The sequence below is a fragment of the Esox lucius genome, chromosome 25 (genome assembly GCF_011004845.1).
Source record: "Esox lucius isolate fEsoLuc1 chromosome 25, fEsoLuc1.pri, whole genome shotgun sequence".
NCBI classification, from domain to species: domain Eukaryota; kingdom Metazoa; phylum Chordata; class Actinopteri; order Esociformes; family Esocidae; genus Esox; species Esox lucius.
This window is the reverse complement of record NC_047593.1, coordinates 18,646,341-18,660,849: the sequence shown is the minus strand read 5'-3', so window position 1 is coordinate 18,660,849 and position 14,509 is coordinate 18,646,341. Positions and strand designations below refer to the sequence as shown.

At 44.3% G+C, this 14,509-nt stretch overlaps 1 protein-coding gene and 1 non-coding gene across 2 annotated transcripts; both read right to left on the bottom strand.

The window, feature by feature from the left end:
* Positions 1-953: 953 nt before the first annotated feature.
* On the bottom strand, positions 954-6,295 carry LOC105006014 (high-affinity choline transporter 1). Its single transcript, XM_010864322.4, has 9 exons — positions 6,062-6,295; positions 5,391-5,504; positions 4,779-4,934; positions 3,867-4,015; positions 3,141-3,284; positions 2,657-2,810; positions 2,335-2,552; positions 1,869-2,039; positions 954-1,518 (listed from the first exon to the last, which is right to left on the bottom strand). Exons 1-9 carry the CDS (start codon positions 6,243-6,245, stop codon positions 1,159-1,161), a joined length of 1,650 nt encoding a protein of 549 aa, XP_010862624.1. The 5' UTR covers positions 6,246-6,295; the 3' UTR covers positions 954-1,158.
* An 8,071-nt stretch (positions 6,296-14,366) lies between these two features.
* Positions 14,367-14,440, bottom strand: trnai-aau. The gene has a single exon. It is a non-coding gene; the product is annotated as a tRNA-Ile (tRNA).
* Between the last annotated feature and the right edge of the window lie 69 nt (positions 14,441-14,509).

Here is a 14,509-nt window from a genome sequence, read left to right as displayed (position 1 = left end):
AAACTATTCAGGAAACCAATACAATCTACTCAAGATTTATTACAAGCTTGTAGTTGATAGATCAGTCCATACACAAAGTGTTCAGCAACGTATGACATCAGTGTACAACCTCAGTGCAAGACAAAAGGGTATGACAACCAAACAGTTTATGACTTATTTCGTAATGAATCATGAACCAGCATCAAGATACCTCCCCCTGACTTCTTCACTGACCATGGCTGTCTTTATCTTGGCTTGGTTCCTATCTAACCAGTCGAATTCAGCTTCTTCATACCAGCCTAACCTGTCCTGTCTGATCACATGCCCCCACTGGAATGCTCCACAGACACTCCTGTAGGGTCTGAATACAGGGCCTAAAGTCATGCCTTAATCACCCCATCTTGGCCCATGAGTAGATCACTCTGTCTTACAATATGGTGCCGGGAAGTGTCCCTAGTTAATCAGAGTGGCTACTCTTCAGTACTAGCATGTGTTCTTTAGGTTGGCTATCCAGCCTCACCTTGCCTGACTGGTACATTACCAATATGCATACTCTCACAGAATGTACCTACACTGACGCAGACCAGTTATGTAGCTGGTTTGTTCATGCCTGCACGAGTACCTTCTAAGACACAGAGAATTATTATAGTATATTATTATTAGTATAATACATACATACATACATACATCTTCTTCCGCTTCATCCGGGGCCGGGTATATTAGTATAATATGAATCACAAATGTGAGATTACATTTGATATGAAAAATAACAAAAACGGTAATAAGTCTTCCACAAAATCTTCCACAGGTTCCTTCAATCTATACTGTTTATTACAGGACATAATATAATATAGATAAAAAAGCCTACTCATTCATTGTACGTAAGACCAGTTCCCCAGACAGTTAATCCCATTCTCAGACTAAAGGCAGAGTTCACCTAAGTCACAAACACAGCCAGTTTGGTTTTTCTTACCCTGTAAAGCGGTTGATATATGATGGATGAGAGCCCATCCCTTTTCACGTTAATGGAACTAATTCTGTGCACGTTAAGTCACTGATGGGTTTTTGAAGATTTATGTCTACATCATCGTCATTCAGCTTCCAAGAAATACATTTCAGATACACCCAATAGATAATAGTATACTTCATCCTCTGCCAAAAAAAAAGAAAGAAAAAAACTTAACACTTGGTGGTGTCAAGCATTGGCTCAGAGAGCCCATTGTTCTCCTCTTTCTCTTTGAGTTCTGTAGCGCCACCCAGTGGCACCGCCTGGGACTTCACCTTGAACACATCCCACCTCTCAGGCAGCCAGCCCTTGACGAACACAAGCTGAGCCAGCCAGGAGAAAGACAAAATGGCCACCAGGGCCAGGAGCATGCATATAGTCTTGATGGGTGAGTGCTGGACGTAGACTCCGTCCGTCAATCTACATCCCGGAAAATGGAGGACAGGGGGCATGTTGAAGGTGGGCTCCCCACAGAGCATTCTCGTCACTCCCCCCACGAGGTAACCCATGACCGCCCCGTAGCCATTGGAGACCTGGAGGAGGATTGAGGAATGTATTACAAGTTACACTTTTTGCATTTTAAAACATAATCAGGGGTTAAATCGGGACAGCTATGAGGATTCTGTCTACATATTTTGCTTACTAAAAAATTATTTTGTTATTTCTTGTCCTAGACAGTTGTTAATTGGGAAGCAGTTTTCTAAAATGTTAGCAGTGGCAGCCATCTGTCCTGCTCAGCCATGAATTTCCTTCATCACTTCAGAGTCAGTCTGTTTAGCTTCCGTTCCGCCATGACTAAGGTACATAGGTTAATGGGGAGAAACACTGTTTCTCTCGTTCGTCATTGCAGAGAAAGATAACTTGCAAACGCAACATCACACACCTGGAAAAAGAGGACGCACACAAGCTGTGGGAAGATGATGGTGTAGGAGAGATCAGCCGCCAGGACCCAGAGAGTAATGGTGCTGTTGTTGAAGAGGGTGAGAGCGGTGCCACACAGCCCCACCACTACCACCGACACCCGGATCACCCACTGCATCTCCCTGTCAGAGGCCTGGAGGACAGACGGACACAAAGTGGCTCCCAGTGGTCAGGACAGATCCAAGATGGAAGGTCCAGTGGTCAGGACCGATCCAAGCTATAGGGTTTCATTGTGGGTTGTAGACAAGCAGAGATGAATTCTCCACGTTTTCTCTCCTGCTCTGACAGGTTTAATGGTCAACTGACCAGTGTTCGGGATACCAGCTGTACATTTCTATTTCAACATCACTGAGGTGATATTCTTCCAACCACGTCACCCAGATTGTCAGGAAGATGGTTTGATAATAGCCTGCGGGAAGAGCCCTCACCGTCTGCCGGAAGACGTTCTTGTAGATGTTGGAGGAGAACAAGGAGGCGGCGCTCAGGAGGCCGGAGTCCACCGATGACATCACAGCAGCCGCAATGCACCCGATGCCGATAATGGAGATGTAGGGCGGGGTTAAGTGCTGCAGGGTGATGGGTAGGACCAATCCCGTCTCGCCGCGCTCGTAAGGAGATAGGGACCCGTACGATGTACGGTTCCAGTCTGCGGACACCGAGACGTGAAAACAAAATCCAGTGCATATTGACGATAGCATCAAGAGTCAGCGCAAGGCGCAAGGGCACCAAAAAAATTTGCTTTTGTATCACCTGTTGACGCGGCCACAGCCCCGACCAGAACGGAGGGGATCCCCAACACGAGGACCACGGCTGCGGCCGCAAAGCAGGTGACCTGGGCTTTGAAGGACGAGGAGGCAGACAGCGTCCTCTGATGGAAACACTGGAAGGACAAGCTGCCCAGAGCCTGAGTGAGAGGGAGGAGAAGACGACAAGAAGGACAAGTCGATTGAGGGTGCGCGACAGAGAGGTTTGGTGTGGGAAAAGAGTAGGAAGAGAGATGAGAGGAGACAGGAGTTTTGATTAATCGAATGCGTATCTAAATGGCACCACTATCTCAATATGTTCAACACACCAGCCAATGAATAAACCATCCATTCAAGATTATCATTATTAATACGAGTACTATATGTCAATGCACTGTACTAATTCGGTATTGTGTAATGTTCTATGTCTTTTTTGGCATTAGCTAATAGTGATCCAAATAAATTCGAATCCATCCATCGCTGCGTCTCACCACCACTAAAAAGTCATCGATCCACTTCAAAACCTTCCCTTTCTCTATGATTCCCACCCAGGGTGCCTGGTAGGTGTGGTTGAAGGACGTCTTCGTGATGTCATCGGCCACTGGGTTGACCATAAGGAAGGGAACACACAGCCACTGGCAGCAGAAGCACAAGGGAGACCTTTAGTGTACGGCTTCACTAAGGTACAGATGAAATGACATACATCACTGGTCGTTTAGTTTAACACATTAAAAGCCAGAATCTGTTTTTACGAGTTTAGAGCAGTTCTATCGGTCCAATAATAACCATTATACCCCCCCACCCAAAAATCTAAACCCAACATGCAAAATTCTCAAAGGTTTTACAGTTACTGCCCAGCAAAGCTGAAACAGAGATTAGTCTCTGGAGAGCAAATTTTTCCAGCACATCAGTGGCCATTGAAGGTGAGCATTTCCCCACTGAAATCAGGTACAGCGTTGAATGCCAATCAAGTCCAGTACTTTTTTCGAGGACAATGAGCACACAGGTGAGCTTCCTTCTGATGGTATCTTATAAGTTGATCACAACCCTGGTTGTTCAAACCCAGAGGTCCTAGGTTGGCGTGGTTACACCTGGCAAGCAGTGGTGACGCCGGTTGGACGCGGCTGTGTTGATAGTTTCGCTCAACGCAAATAATCTCGCAGGGGATGAAATCCTTTGAAAAACCCGCCTTGGTTGAATTCCTAATGGCCACTCACCAGACTGAAGAAGACGAGGGTGAGCTGAATGACGTCAGTGTAGGCTACTGAGTAGAGACCTCCTAGTAAAGTGTACACGATGGCCACTGCTGCTGAGATCCACACTGAGTAGGTGTAAGGCATGTCCAGGATCACACTCATAGTGCCCCCTGCAACGCAACACACACACAGGCATAAATACCCGACACACGCACATTAATGTCCATACACAGGAATGCACACAGCGATGCATGGACCAGAAAAACTGCACAACCGGTTATTATTATCATTATTATCTAGAGGCCCCAAGGCACTGCACCTCCGCCAGCCCAAGCCAGCCCAACCACTTAAGCGAGCCGCATGCTTCTTCATTTTGGTTGCCATTACTGTTTTCGAATGCGTGGGAAACAGAAGTGTTTTCTCTCGTACTTTGTTCAACGGCGTCAAAGCACAAGAAAGCGGCAATATAGCCGCCGTCACTGCCGACGCTGACCAACTACGATAAAAAGGCTCATGCATTGGATGCTTCAGGTTGCACCCCCGAAAGACAACCAAAATGACCCCATTCACAACATACTGTCATAAAACATGCACACACCTTTGTGATTGACAAGCATACAATAAAAAACACAAAGCATACTCAAATCTGTAGTGTCCTCTATCTAGACATCTCTGAGTGCCGAATCTCTCCAAGCTTTAACGTTAAGCTTGTAAACATGAGCCCAATGCATACGCTGTCCACTTTGTGCATTCTCCTGTTGTCCAATGCAGTGCAGAAAAATCTATCCACGACGGTTAATGGTGAAGATGCACTCTCTCAACGTGTGCTTTCAGTGTGTCTACACTTTACAGTATTTTGGGGTTTTCTTTGTTTGTGTGTTTTTTAGAATTGTTTTGTTTGAGCTCTTATGTATATTTTGTTGTTGTTATTACCCAGTCCGACGAGTGTGCAAGCGACCCACAGTGCATCCATGACAAGGGCAGGAAGTACCAGCGCGCCGCTCAGCGCATGGCCGTACTTGATCTGGAACGGATCCATCATGGTGACGTACTTCTTTTCCCTCATCGGCTTTGCAAAGAATATCCCACCTGAGATTGAGGGGGCCAGGGAGAAAAAAAAAATATATATATACATTTTTTAAACATTTTATGATACTTATAATGTAATGTTTCGTCTCTGCTCTGCTCTGCTCGGGAGAGATTGAGACAATCGTCATCCGATGCAAATCTGGCGATTTTGCTTCTTATGACGATGCCCGCTGAACCCGGGAGTGATTTGCCGGAACCTGCACTCTTGGAGGCATTCTCCAGGCAACAGTCATAATTGACCTGCACATTCCCAATCCGCCATAAGGGGTCGCTGCAGCGTGACAAGACATGGCACTTTGGGCCTTTTTGGGACTGCCGCAACCTGAATTTGAACTCCTTGCCACAGTAATTCAGGTGTACTGCAAGGCAGTGACTAAAAACCACTGCGCCACTTCAATTGTTCTTTTTGGATGTGAAATTGTAAAAACCCATGGGGTGTGTGTATGTGTGTCTGACCGATGATGAAGGATACGGAGCTCTGTAGAGGCATGAAAGCCCAGACCAGGCCTAGGGTTGGGTTATACACCACCTCTGCTATCCCTATGATGAAGCCTCCTCCAACCCATGTAGCTGCAAAACACACACAACACACACACACACAGAAACACCCACGAACACACACATAGAAACACACAGACAAGAACGCACTTATACACAGACAGACACACACACATTGACATACATACATAAACACAGAAACACACACACACACACACAGACATGCACGCGCACACATCGTTTTATCTATTAAAAAACAATCAAGGAACATACACTTCAGAAATAATCAGTACTATTGTATAGGACTTTGTAGTACACCATGAATCCAGCAGTATGCAGTTTAATGGAGTCCACTGTAAAGTACCATAGTAATTTAGAAGTTAATGTTGTAGTGGTGAGTTCACGGTGCAGAAACAAATGCAGAGTAGAAATCAACCAGCGTTAAACTTTAGAGAAGGTGCACTACAGTGTATGTTAGTTACAGGAGCATCTCAGAGGATGACCCAGGGAACATTTAGTCGTTTATATTGTAATAACACAAGCTTTGAGGTTAGAAGTACAGGTTGAGCAGAACCTCACCTGTTCTCTCTCACACCTACACACACACACACACACACACACACACACACCGGTCATGGTGAATATTCCCACAAGCAGGCCGATATTCCTGTCCCCCAGCAAGGCCATCTCCATTTTATCTCCTGCGCTGTTCTTCTCCATGGCCCGGGACTTCCGTGCCGCCCACAGTCCAGTCCCAAGCACCAGCAGGTAGAAAAATGCCATGGCAGCCACGCCTGGGATATTCAGAACCATGGAGGAAACTGGCGTGGAACACTTGCCTGGAACACTCACTCAGGGAGAGAGCAGTGACTCCTGAATGGAACAGTAAGGGACAGGCTGTGGAGGAGGCTGCCATGTGTCGCAATGTGTGGGTGTGTCATGGGCGTGCCTACTGCGTCCTCATACCACGCACAGTCTGAACGCGGACCTCCAAGAAGCAGTTGGTGGAACGGACTGGGTGAGGGGTGAAGGCGAGGGAGCAAGGATACTCCGCTTGTGTTGTGACTGGAATGGCGTAATCCAAGTGTGCAGGACAAAGTGTGTAGCAAAACAAAAGGACTGGCAGGGGGCAACAAGTATGTGTGTGTGGCTGTGTGTGTGCGTGTGTGTGGGGTGGGTGGAGGGGTGTGTGTGCGTGTGTGTGGGGTGGGGGATGCTTGTCAGGGCATGGTGACAGGCCAGGGAACTATAATTACTTAACTGTAATCATGTCCGCAAAGTATGGGAGTGCAATCTGGTTGGGCAGGCTTACGACTGTAGACAAACCACTTACCCAGACCAAATTACAAACCCAAGTAGAACAACAGTACGAAGTACATGGCATGTCTATGTACCTGAATGTCTACCTGACTCCATGGCTGCCTTCTGGCCTGAGGGGTTTTGTTGAAAAACAAATTACCTCACAATGTGCCTCCTCATTGGGACTCTAGTTCACCAAATTAATTACTTAAATTTGTTCTTGAAAAAGGTCCAAAGATAAGTCTGTCATTTTCATAACGTGTTCTTAAACCTCAGAATTGTGCGAATTTGTAATGATGAATGCCAAGTCCTTGTAAATTGAAAACACGTGCCAAGTGTCCCTAATTAGCACAGGTAAACACCCCGCCCATCCCCATAAAAGGGTATTATTCTGCAAGGCCGTGCACACACAGAAATTACACACAGAGGCTAAATCACAAATTGTGTACATGCATAATATATAGTATGCCAGATTAGTATGCAAGAAAATTAGTATGTCCCAAACCATTGTACGATGAAAATAGTATGGGCTCAATTCTTATGACTATTCATGTAGTAAGATAGTAGAATTACTGGCTTGTAAGCTATTAAAATAGCCAGTGGCAAAAGCCATATAGTTCAAAGATGCCATTTGTAGTAGAACTAATATTCATAAGAAACGTTAATCAATTTAACACAATGCCTAACTGGAACGGTTTAAAACTAGCTAAATATTGAAACTAGCCAAATATTAAAACTTGCCGTGATGTTAATGCAAGAAAAAACTATCTAATGTTGAGATTAATTTTTATGACAAAGTAGTATATCCCAGTCGGTTCCAATGCTGGCATACCAGCAGGGTTGGGTCGGTTACTTTTTAAATGTAATCCATTACAGTTACCTGTCCACATTTGTAATCAGTAACATAACTTCTTGATAACTCAAACTCAGTAATGTAATCCGATAACTTAGATTACTTTCATATTACGAGGCATTAGAAAACAAATATGAATAACCTATAACCAACTGAACACCAATTGAACACCAACTTTACATTGCTGGCCGAAAACTAAATTTGCATTTTATCTTATGGGTTATATACAGTGCCTTTGGCAATGGTTTCTAAACAATCGCTTGCTATTTCAATATGATTGGGCTACATCTCTACATTACACGCTAAAGGTCTGCCAGATATTGGCCCAATCCCAACGTCCCCCTAAACCCTAAGCCCTCACCAACTTAACTGACGTCACCTGGTAAGTGATTGAGTGCAAGGGGTTACAAGGGCTCAAAATGCTATGTATAAATAGTAATGGGTACAGCACTTCGGACCTTACCTTGACGACGCTGAAACATGCTGCACACTATTGTGGGTTCGGGAGTTTTTATTTTACGTTTTTTACTTTCTTCGTGGGCAAGGCATTTAACAGACCGACTGCCTGATTTATGTGTCTTGCAGGCTCTTGCCCTACAGAGTGGACGAGAGTTAATTGTCAATAAAAATCTATATTTTTTAATTAATCAATGTACTACTTTTGGTCAAAACAGCATTTTTAGGCAAAGACTACAATACATTGTTGAATAAACTAGGTGTGTAATAAGGTGATTGCATTCCTCTGATTTAATGTGTTCTATGTGCCATCTCAAATCCTTGTTAATGTAGGCCTAGAGTAGCGCACCGTTCTTCTTTCTTCTCTTATAAGGCAATGAACGCAATTTTCTGAGATGCAAAGCGAGCAGGATCACATTGCCTACCTCCATGGACGGAGTTGATGTGGCTGTATCAAATGCAAATCATCATCCTTTGGCAGAGTGATTCCCAACATACCTTTTCTCCTCAAATATTTTGATAAATTCTATATCATGTTTTATTTTGAAGGCAGCGCCATGTTATAGCTATCTAACAAATAGTTGCCTAATCTTCTAAACAATTCCTGTCTGAGTAGTTCAGTGCAACTTTTCCTGGCTGTGTTGTTCGGTGCATTTGACAAATAAACCTTGAAACTTGAAAAAGATATAACACGAGGTAGGCCTATCGCCTATTATTTTTCTGAGAAACATTTGTAGAGTAAATAGCTAAATCACATTTTATATGGTTCGGCTAATAGTATCATCGATATAGGCCTACTTTTTTTTACCAGCCATCCCACCAACCAAAACCGGAGAAAATTAAACTAGCTCTTTATTAGTCACTAATCTGGTTGTGCGCGCCCACCTTTGTGCGCATGATGATCACACATACAACCAGGGGATTGTGGAATTGTGGGCCCCATGACAAAAAATGTAGCCCCCTCTGCGCAGCTGTTACCTATTTTTTGGGGCCCCTGTCAGTCATGGGCCCTTGGAATTGTCCTATCTTTTCCCCCCTATACGGCGCCCCTGCATACAACAACTGAGGCGCAACAGTTATTAATGATGTAAATACAATTTCACAAAATTCTAAAGTATCTGTAATCCGATTACAATATTTTATTTTGTAACGTAACTGATTACAGTTACTGTTTTTCTGTAATCAGTTACTCCCCAACTCCGCATACCAGCTTATACTGAACAGTATGTACTTCATCATCACCCACGAAGTATGTACGTACAGGAGTGTAGTTTGGATATCAAATGTGAGGGGGGACAAATATTTTTCTCTGGGTCATAGCTAGAGGACAGTTTATTTTTTTACCAGATATAAAAGGTAACATTACTACGGGCCTAAATTATTATAACATGTATATTATAAAACTAAAGCAAATGTCAGATATCAATATGTTTGTGCATATTTTATGCTACATGACAAAATCAAAGTACAATAACTAATGTCCCCTTTAATCAAATTCTATCTTAAAAATAATTATAAAAATAAATATACAATAAAATATGTAGGCTACACTACATGCAAGCCTCCCCTCCCAAAAGAAAAATATATATTTCAATCCTTAATCAACCTTCTTCTCTGCACATCTATTTTGGACCTGATTACCTGCATTCAGGACATGGAGTGAATGCGACTGGCCTTCCTACCTCACAATTTCACCGCTCACAAATTAAACTCTAATTTCCAAGTGGTGATTTCTGGCTTTTGAACATTTTTACATGATAGAAGCACAACAGTGGAGACCCTGGAATTCTTCGAAACCAACTCTCTTGAAAACGAAGTGTCATTTTTGACAGCTTCTGACTACTGATAAGGCTTGTGTTTGGCTGACATGGTTTATCTGTAGCTACTTCTGCCTCTGTGCTGACCTGCTCTGACATCTCCCTAACCTCTTCAGGGCCAGGAGTATCCTTGGCAATGACGACCTGCTGCTTGTCTTCCTAGAATATATCAACACAATACAGAAAAATAACCAAAAACTGTATTGTATTATACAGACTGTGGTCCAAATTTTTGAATGATTGCAACCTCACATGGGAAACACCATTACCACCATCAGACATATTTGCACTGGTGGACACATCTGTTTGATTCTGCTGGAATAAACAAGAAAATTACTGCCTTCAGCCATTTCATTTAGTTAAGATATTGTGTGTGATGTGTGCCTGTAGTGAAAAGAGCTACTACATATACCTCTGTATTTCAAAATGTGTGGCTGATGTAATGTGATCTACATGTACATTTTGCCTGCACTGTAGTTGAATTTCACAACATCACCTCCCAACCACCGCAACTCTCTGGCATGACAACACAGGTCAGCTCAACCACCTTCTGGTCGCATCGCATCGCATCGCATCATCTTCCGCTTAATCCGGGGCCGGGTCGCGGGGGCAGCAGTCTAAGCAGGGATGCCCAGACTTCCCTCTCCCCAGACACTTCCTCCAGCTCTTCCGGGGGGACACCGAGGCGTTCCCAGGCCAGCCGGGAGACATAGTCCCTCCAGCGTGTCCTAGGTCTTCCCCGGGGTCTCTTCCCGGTGGGACGGGACCGGAACACCTTCCCAGGAAGGCGTTCCGGAGGCATCCGAAACAGATGCCCAAGCCACCTCAGCTGACCCCTCTCGATGTGGAGGAGCAGCGGCTCTACTCTGAGCTCCTCCCGGGTGACCGAGCTTCTCACCCTATCTCTAAGGGATCGCCCAGCCACCCTGCGGAGAAAGCTCATTTCGGCCGCCTGTATCCGGGATCTTGTCCTTTCGGTCATGACCCAAAGCTCATGACCATAGGTGAGAGTAGGAACGTAGATTGACCGGTAAATCGAGAGCTTCGCCTTGCGGCTCAGCTCTTTCTTCACCACGACCTTCTGGTTCTGCTAATAAATATGAACATTCAAGATGAAGTCAGAGATGGGGACAAGTCACACATGGTCAAGTCCAAGCAAGTCTCAAGTCTTAACTATCAAGTCTCCAGTCAAGTCTCAAGTCACAGTTCAGATAAATCAAGCAAGTCAAGTCAAGGGTTCACCCTAAGCAAGTCAAGTCGACTCCTTATAAGTTTCAAGTGAAGTCAAGTCACTGTACTAAAGACACACACACACTGTCCTCTGTTTCTGACGTGCGCTCGGTGCGAAGCTCGATTTCAAAATCAAATATTTTTCTCCCCCGCGGTACAATTTTTTGGGGGGACGAAGCGGAGGGATCTTGAATCAGCCTGAAGGGGTTGTATTCGCTATTCCTGAATTCCTGAAAATTGTGACTGGAGTCAGACACAATTTAAGCCAAATATATGTCCACTGTCTGTTCTTGTTCAAATTGTCGATGTCGCTGTGCATGTTGTCTGCATTGTAGTCTGTTTTGTCGTTACAATATGCATTTGGTATTGCATTTCCTGAAAGTTTATGTCGTTGGAGTTTATGACAACTTTGGATTTGCGGTCGTTACTGCTCTATCGTTACCACTGGCATTTGTTTAAATCGTTGTCGACTCCTAAATAGTCCATCACCCGACCTCACTCACTTTTTGATCACGTGAAGCGCGCTACACGTCCTTGGATATACTGAAAGCGCACCAGGTTTGAGTGTGTGTGTGTGTGTGAGTGTAGCGATCATTAATGCAAAGAGACAAAACTAGTTAATACTAGTAAAAAGAAAGTATAATCAACAAGTTAAGAGCATACTGTTTTTGCCTTAGCACTCACACACCTGCTTGAGGAGGATCAGGAGTTGTACTGCCACAGCCCTACAAAATGACTTCCTGCGGGCTACTGGTGTGCCTGTTTCTGACCAAATGTTCAGAAAGAGACTCCATGAGGGTGGCCTGACGTACTCTAGTGGGACCTGTACTCACAGCCCAGCACAGTGCAGCTCGATTGGCTTTCGTCAGAGAACACCAGAATTGGCATGTCTGCCATTTGCACCCTGTTCTCTTCACAGATGAGAGCAGGTTCACAATGAGCACATGTGACAGACGTGAAAGAGTCTGGTGTCGCCGTGGTGAACGTTGTGCTGCCTGCAACATCATCCAGCATGACCGGTTTGGCGGTGGGTCAGTGAGGAGTAAGGATTATTCTTGGAGGGTGGCACAGATCTCCATGTGCTAGCCAACGGTACCCTGACTGCTGTTATATAACGGGATGAAATCCTCAGACCCATCGTCAGACCTTATGCTGGAGCAGTGGGCCCTGGGTTCCTCCTGGTGCAGGACAATGGCCGGCCTTATGTGGCCAGAGTGTGTAGGCAGTTCCTGGATGACGAAGGCATTGATGCCGTTGACTGGCCCTCACATTCCCCAGACCTGAATCCATTTGAGAACTTCTGGGACGTTATGCCACCAAGTAGCACCACAGACTGTCCAGGTGCTCGTTGATGCCCTCATCCAGGTCTGGGAGGAGATCCCCAGGACACCATCCGCCATCTCACCAGGAGCATGCCCAGATGCTGTGGGGAGTGCAATAGGTATGTGGGGGCCACACACACTACTGAGTCACATTATGAGTTGCCGTGAGGAAATTCACGCACGTTGGAACAGCCTTTGATTTCAATTGTTTACTTTGATTTTTGGTGTGTTTGAATACAGCCCTCAATGGTGATTGATGATTGTGGTTTCCATTGGCCATTGTTATGTCATTTTGTTCTCAACGAATTACAACATGTACGGTAAAGATTTTGATCTTTAATATATTTATTTTATTAAGACCCAATGTCTGATTTATATTTTGCAGAGTTATTTTAAATGGTTTGTTGTGTGGTACAGGAGGTCTGTCCCTGAGACTCATTTTGCATATAGCAGGGTTGTGTGTGTACAGCGATCATTAATGCACTCAACCAAATACTGATTATATTTACTAACAGTTCATACTAATTGTTCAGTGACACTGCAAAAATAAAGTATATTCCAAAGAGCATAGTGTAACAAATCATCTAGCCATTTCACGCGTGAGTTTCAAATATTCCTAACAGACCCCCCAGCGTGAGTTTTTTTGCGCGTGACTTCAGTACTCACTCCAGCATTTGAACTCACTCCAGCATTTGAACAGTCACCTTGCCAGGTAAGGAACACTACATATATTGCATTGCAAGCTTCTCTCGTTGACTCGAATAACAAGAGCTGCAATAGTTGGTTGATGTATAACTGTAGCTGGCTAGCAAACGTCAGCTAACCGCTAGCAAACGTCCGCAAACCGCTAGCTAACAAAGCGTGACCAGTAATTCAGTGCAGTGAAAATGAATAAACTATATAAAAAGAATACAATGGGTAACGTAACTTTTGGAAGGTTTTTACAATGGTTTTGATCGGTTGTCAGCTCTTCCATGAAATGTTAAGATGCTCTATAGTAGTCGCTAATATAATTATTTTGTGTATTAGTGTAGGCTGTCTGTTGGTACGTAAGTAACACTTCTTGTCCCAATTTGAATGCTTTCTACCTGGTTAATATCATAGTGTGGTCTTGAAATAATTGAAATCAGGAAATAAAGTTATAAACACTGTTTGAGCTAAATGTGAGTAAAAAATAGAGAAGTCTTACCAGCCATAGTTACGTTACTTGTAGCTAGGCATGCTAATGGTGCGTTCTAAACAAGACATTCTAATCAAACCAGTGTGATCGTACACTTCAGGGACCACTCTAGCCTGATCACACTGGTGTGATCGTACGTGTCAAAGGGTTAAAGTTTTAACTGTAAAACGAAAACGCTTTCAGGATGAGTTGGTAAATCCAAAGACGTACTGTGCACGTCACGTGATTACAAAGTGAAGGAGCTGATGGACATAGTAAAACAAGGAGTAACGACACGGGAGTGGACAACGATTTAAACAAATGCCTGTGTAACCGTAATCATCAAGGCCAACGAGATAAATTTACAGGAAATGCAATAACAAGTGCACATTACAATAACAAAACAGATGACAATGCAGACGACATCGACCATTTAAAGAAAAACACAGTGGACATATTTTTGGCTTGAATGAGACATTATACAGAAATTCCATCTCATAAAAGGCTAACAATTACACTGTGTTACGGAAGGGGATGTTGGCCTGCACAACGATAAACCATGACCTGCCTTTCTTTTAGGAGCAGAGCGCTCTAAGCAGCAACACTCCTAAACAAATCAACGATTGTTAGAGTAAGACAAGGTTGTTGGCCGCATGCAACAAGAAACCACTGGAACCGCGATTTCACAGAGTAACTAGCAGGATCAACGTCAGTAGAAGTCAGTAAAGGACCACTTGTGGAGAATGTCAAGGAAGGCGGTCCTTTGTTCAGATGATGCATGTTGAAGGAAAAGCCAATTGGCCAGTACGGGTATCGAACCCGCGACCTTCGCGTTATTAGCACGACGCTCTAACCAACTGAGCTAACCGGCCAGACGGACACCATGCGCTTCTCTCAACGGCCGTAGGGACAGGTTGTATTTGTTAGGGACATAAAGACCT

What these genes read in the sequence shown, in the direction of transcription:
- LOC105006014 (XM_010864322.4), bottom strand. Translation starts at nt 6,245, where the DNA reads ATGGTTCTGAATATCCCAGGCGTGGCTGCCATGGCATTTTTCTACCTG. An exon ending in GGCTGTGGCCGCGTCAACAG is followed by an intron (nt 2,553 to 2,656) that starts GTGATACAAAAG and finishes CGGTGTCCGCAG; the next exon opens with ACTGGAACCGTACATCGTAC. An exon ending in AGAACGTCTTCCGGCAGACG is followed by an intron (nt 2,040 to 2,334) that starts GTGAGGGCTCTT and finishes TCTGTCCTCCAG; the next exon opens with GCCTCTGACAGGGAGATGCA.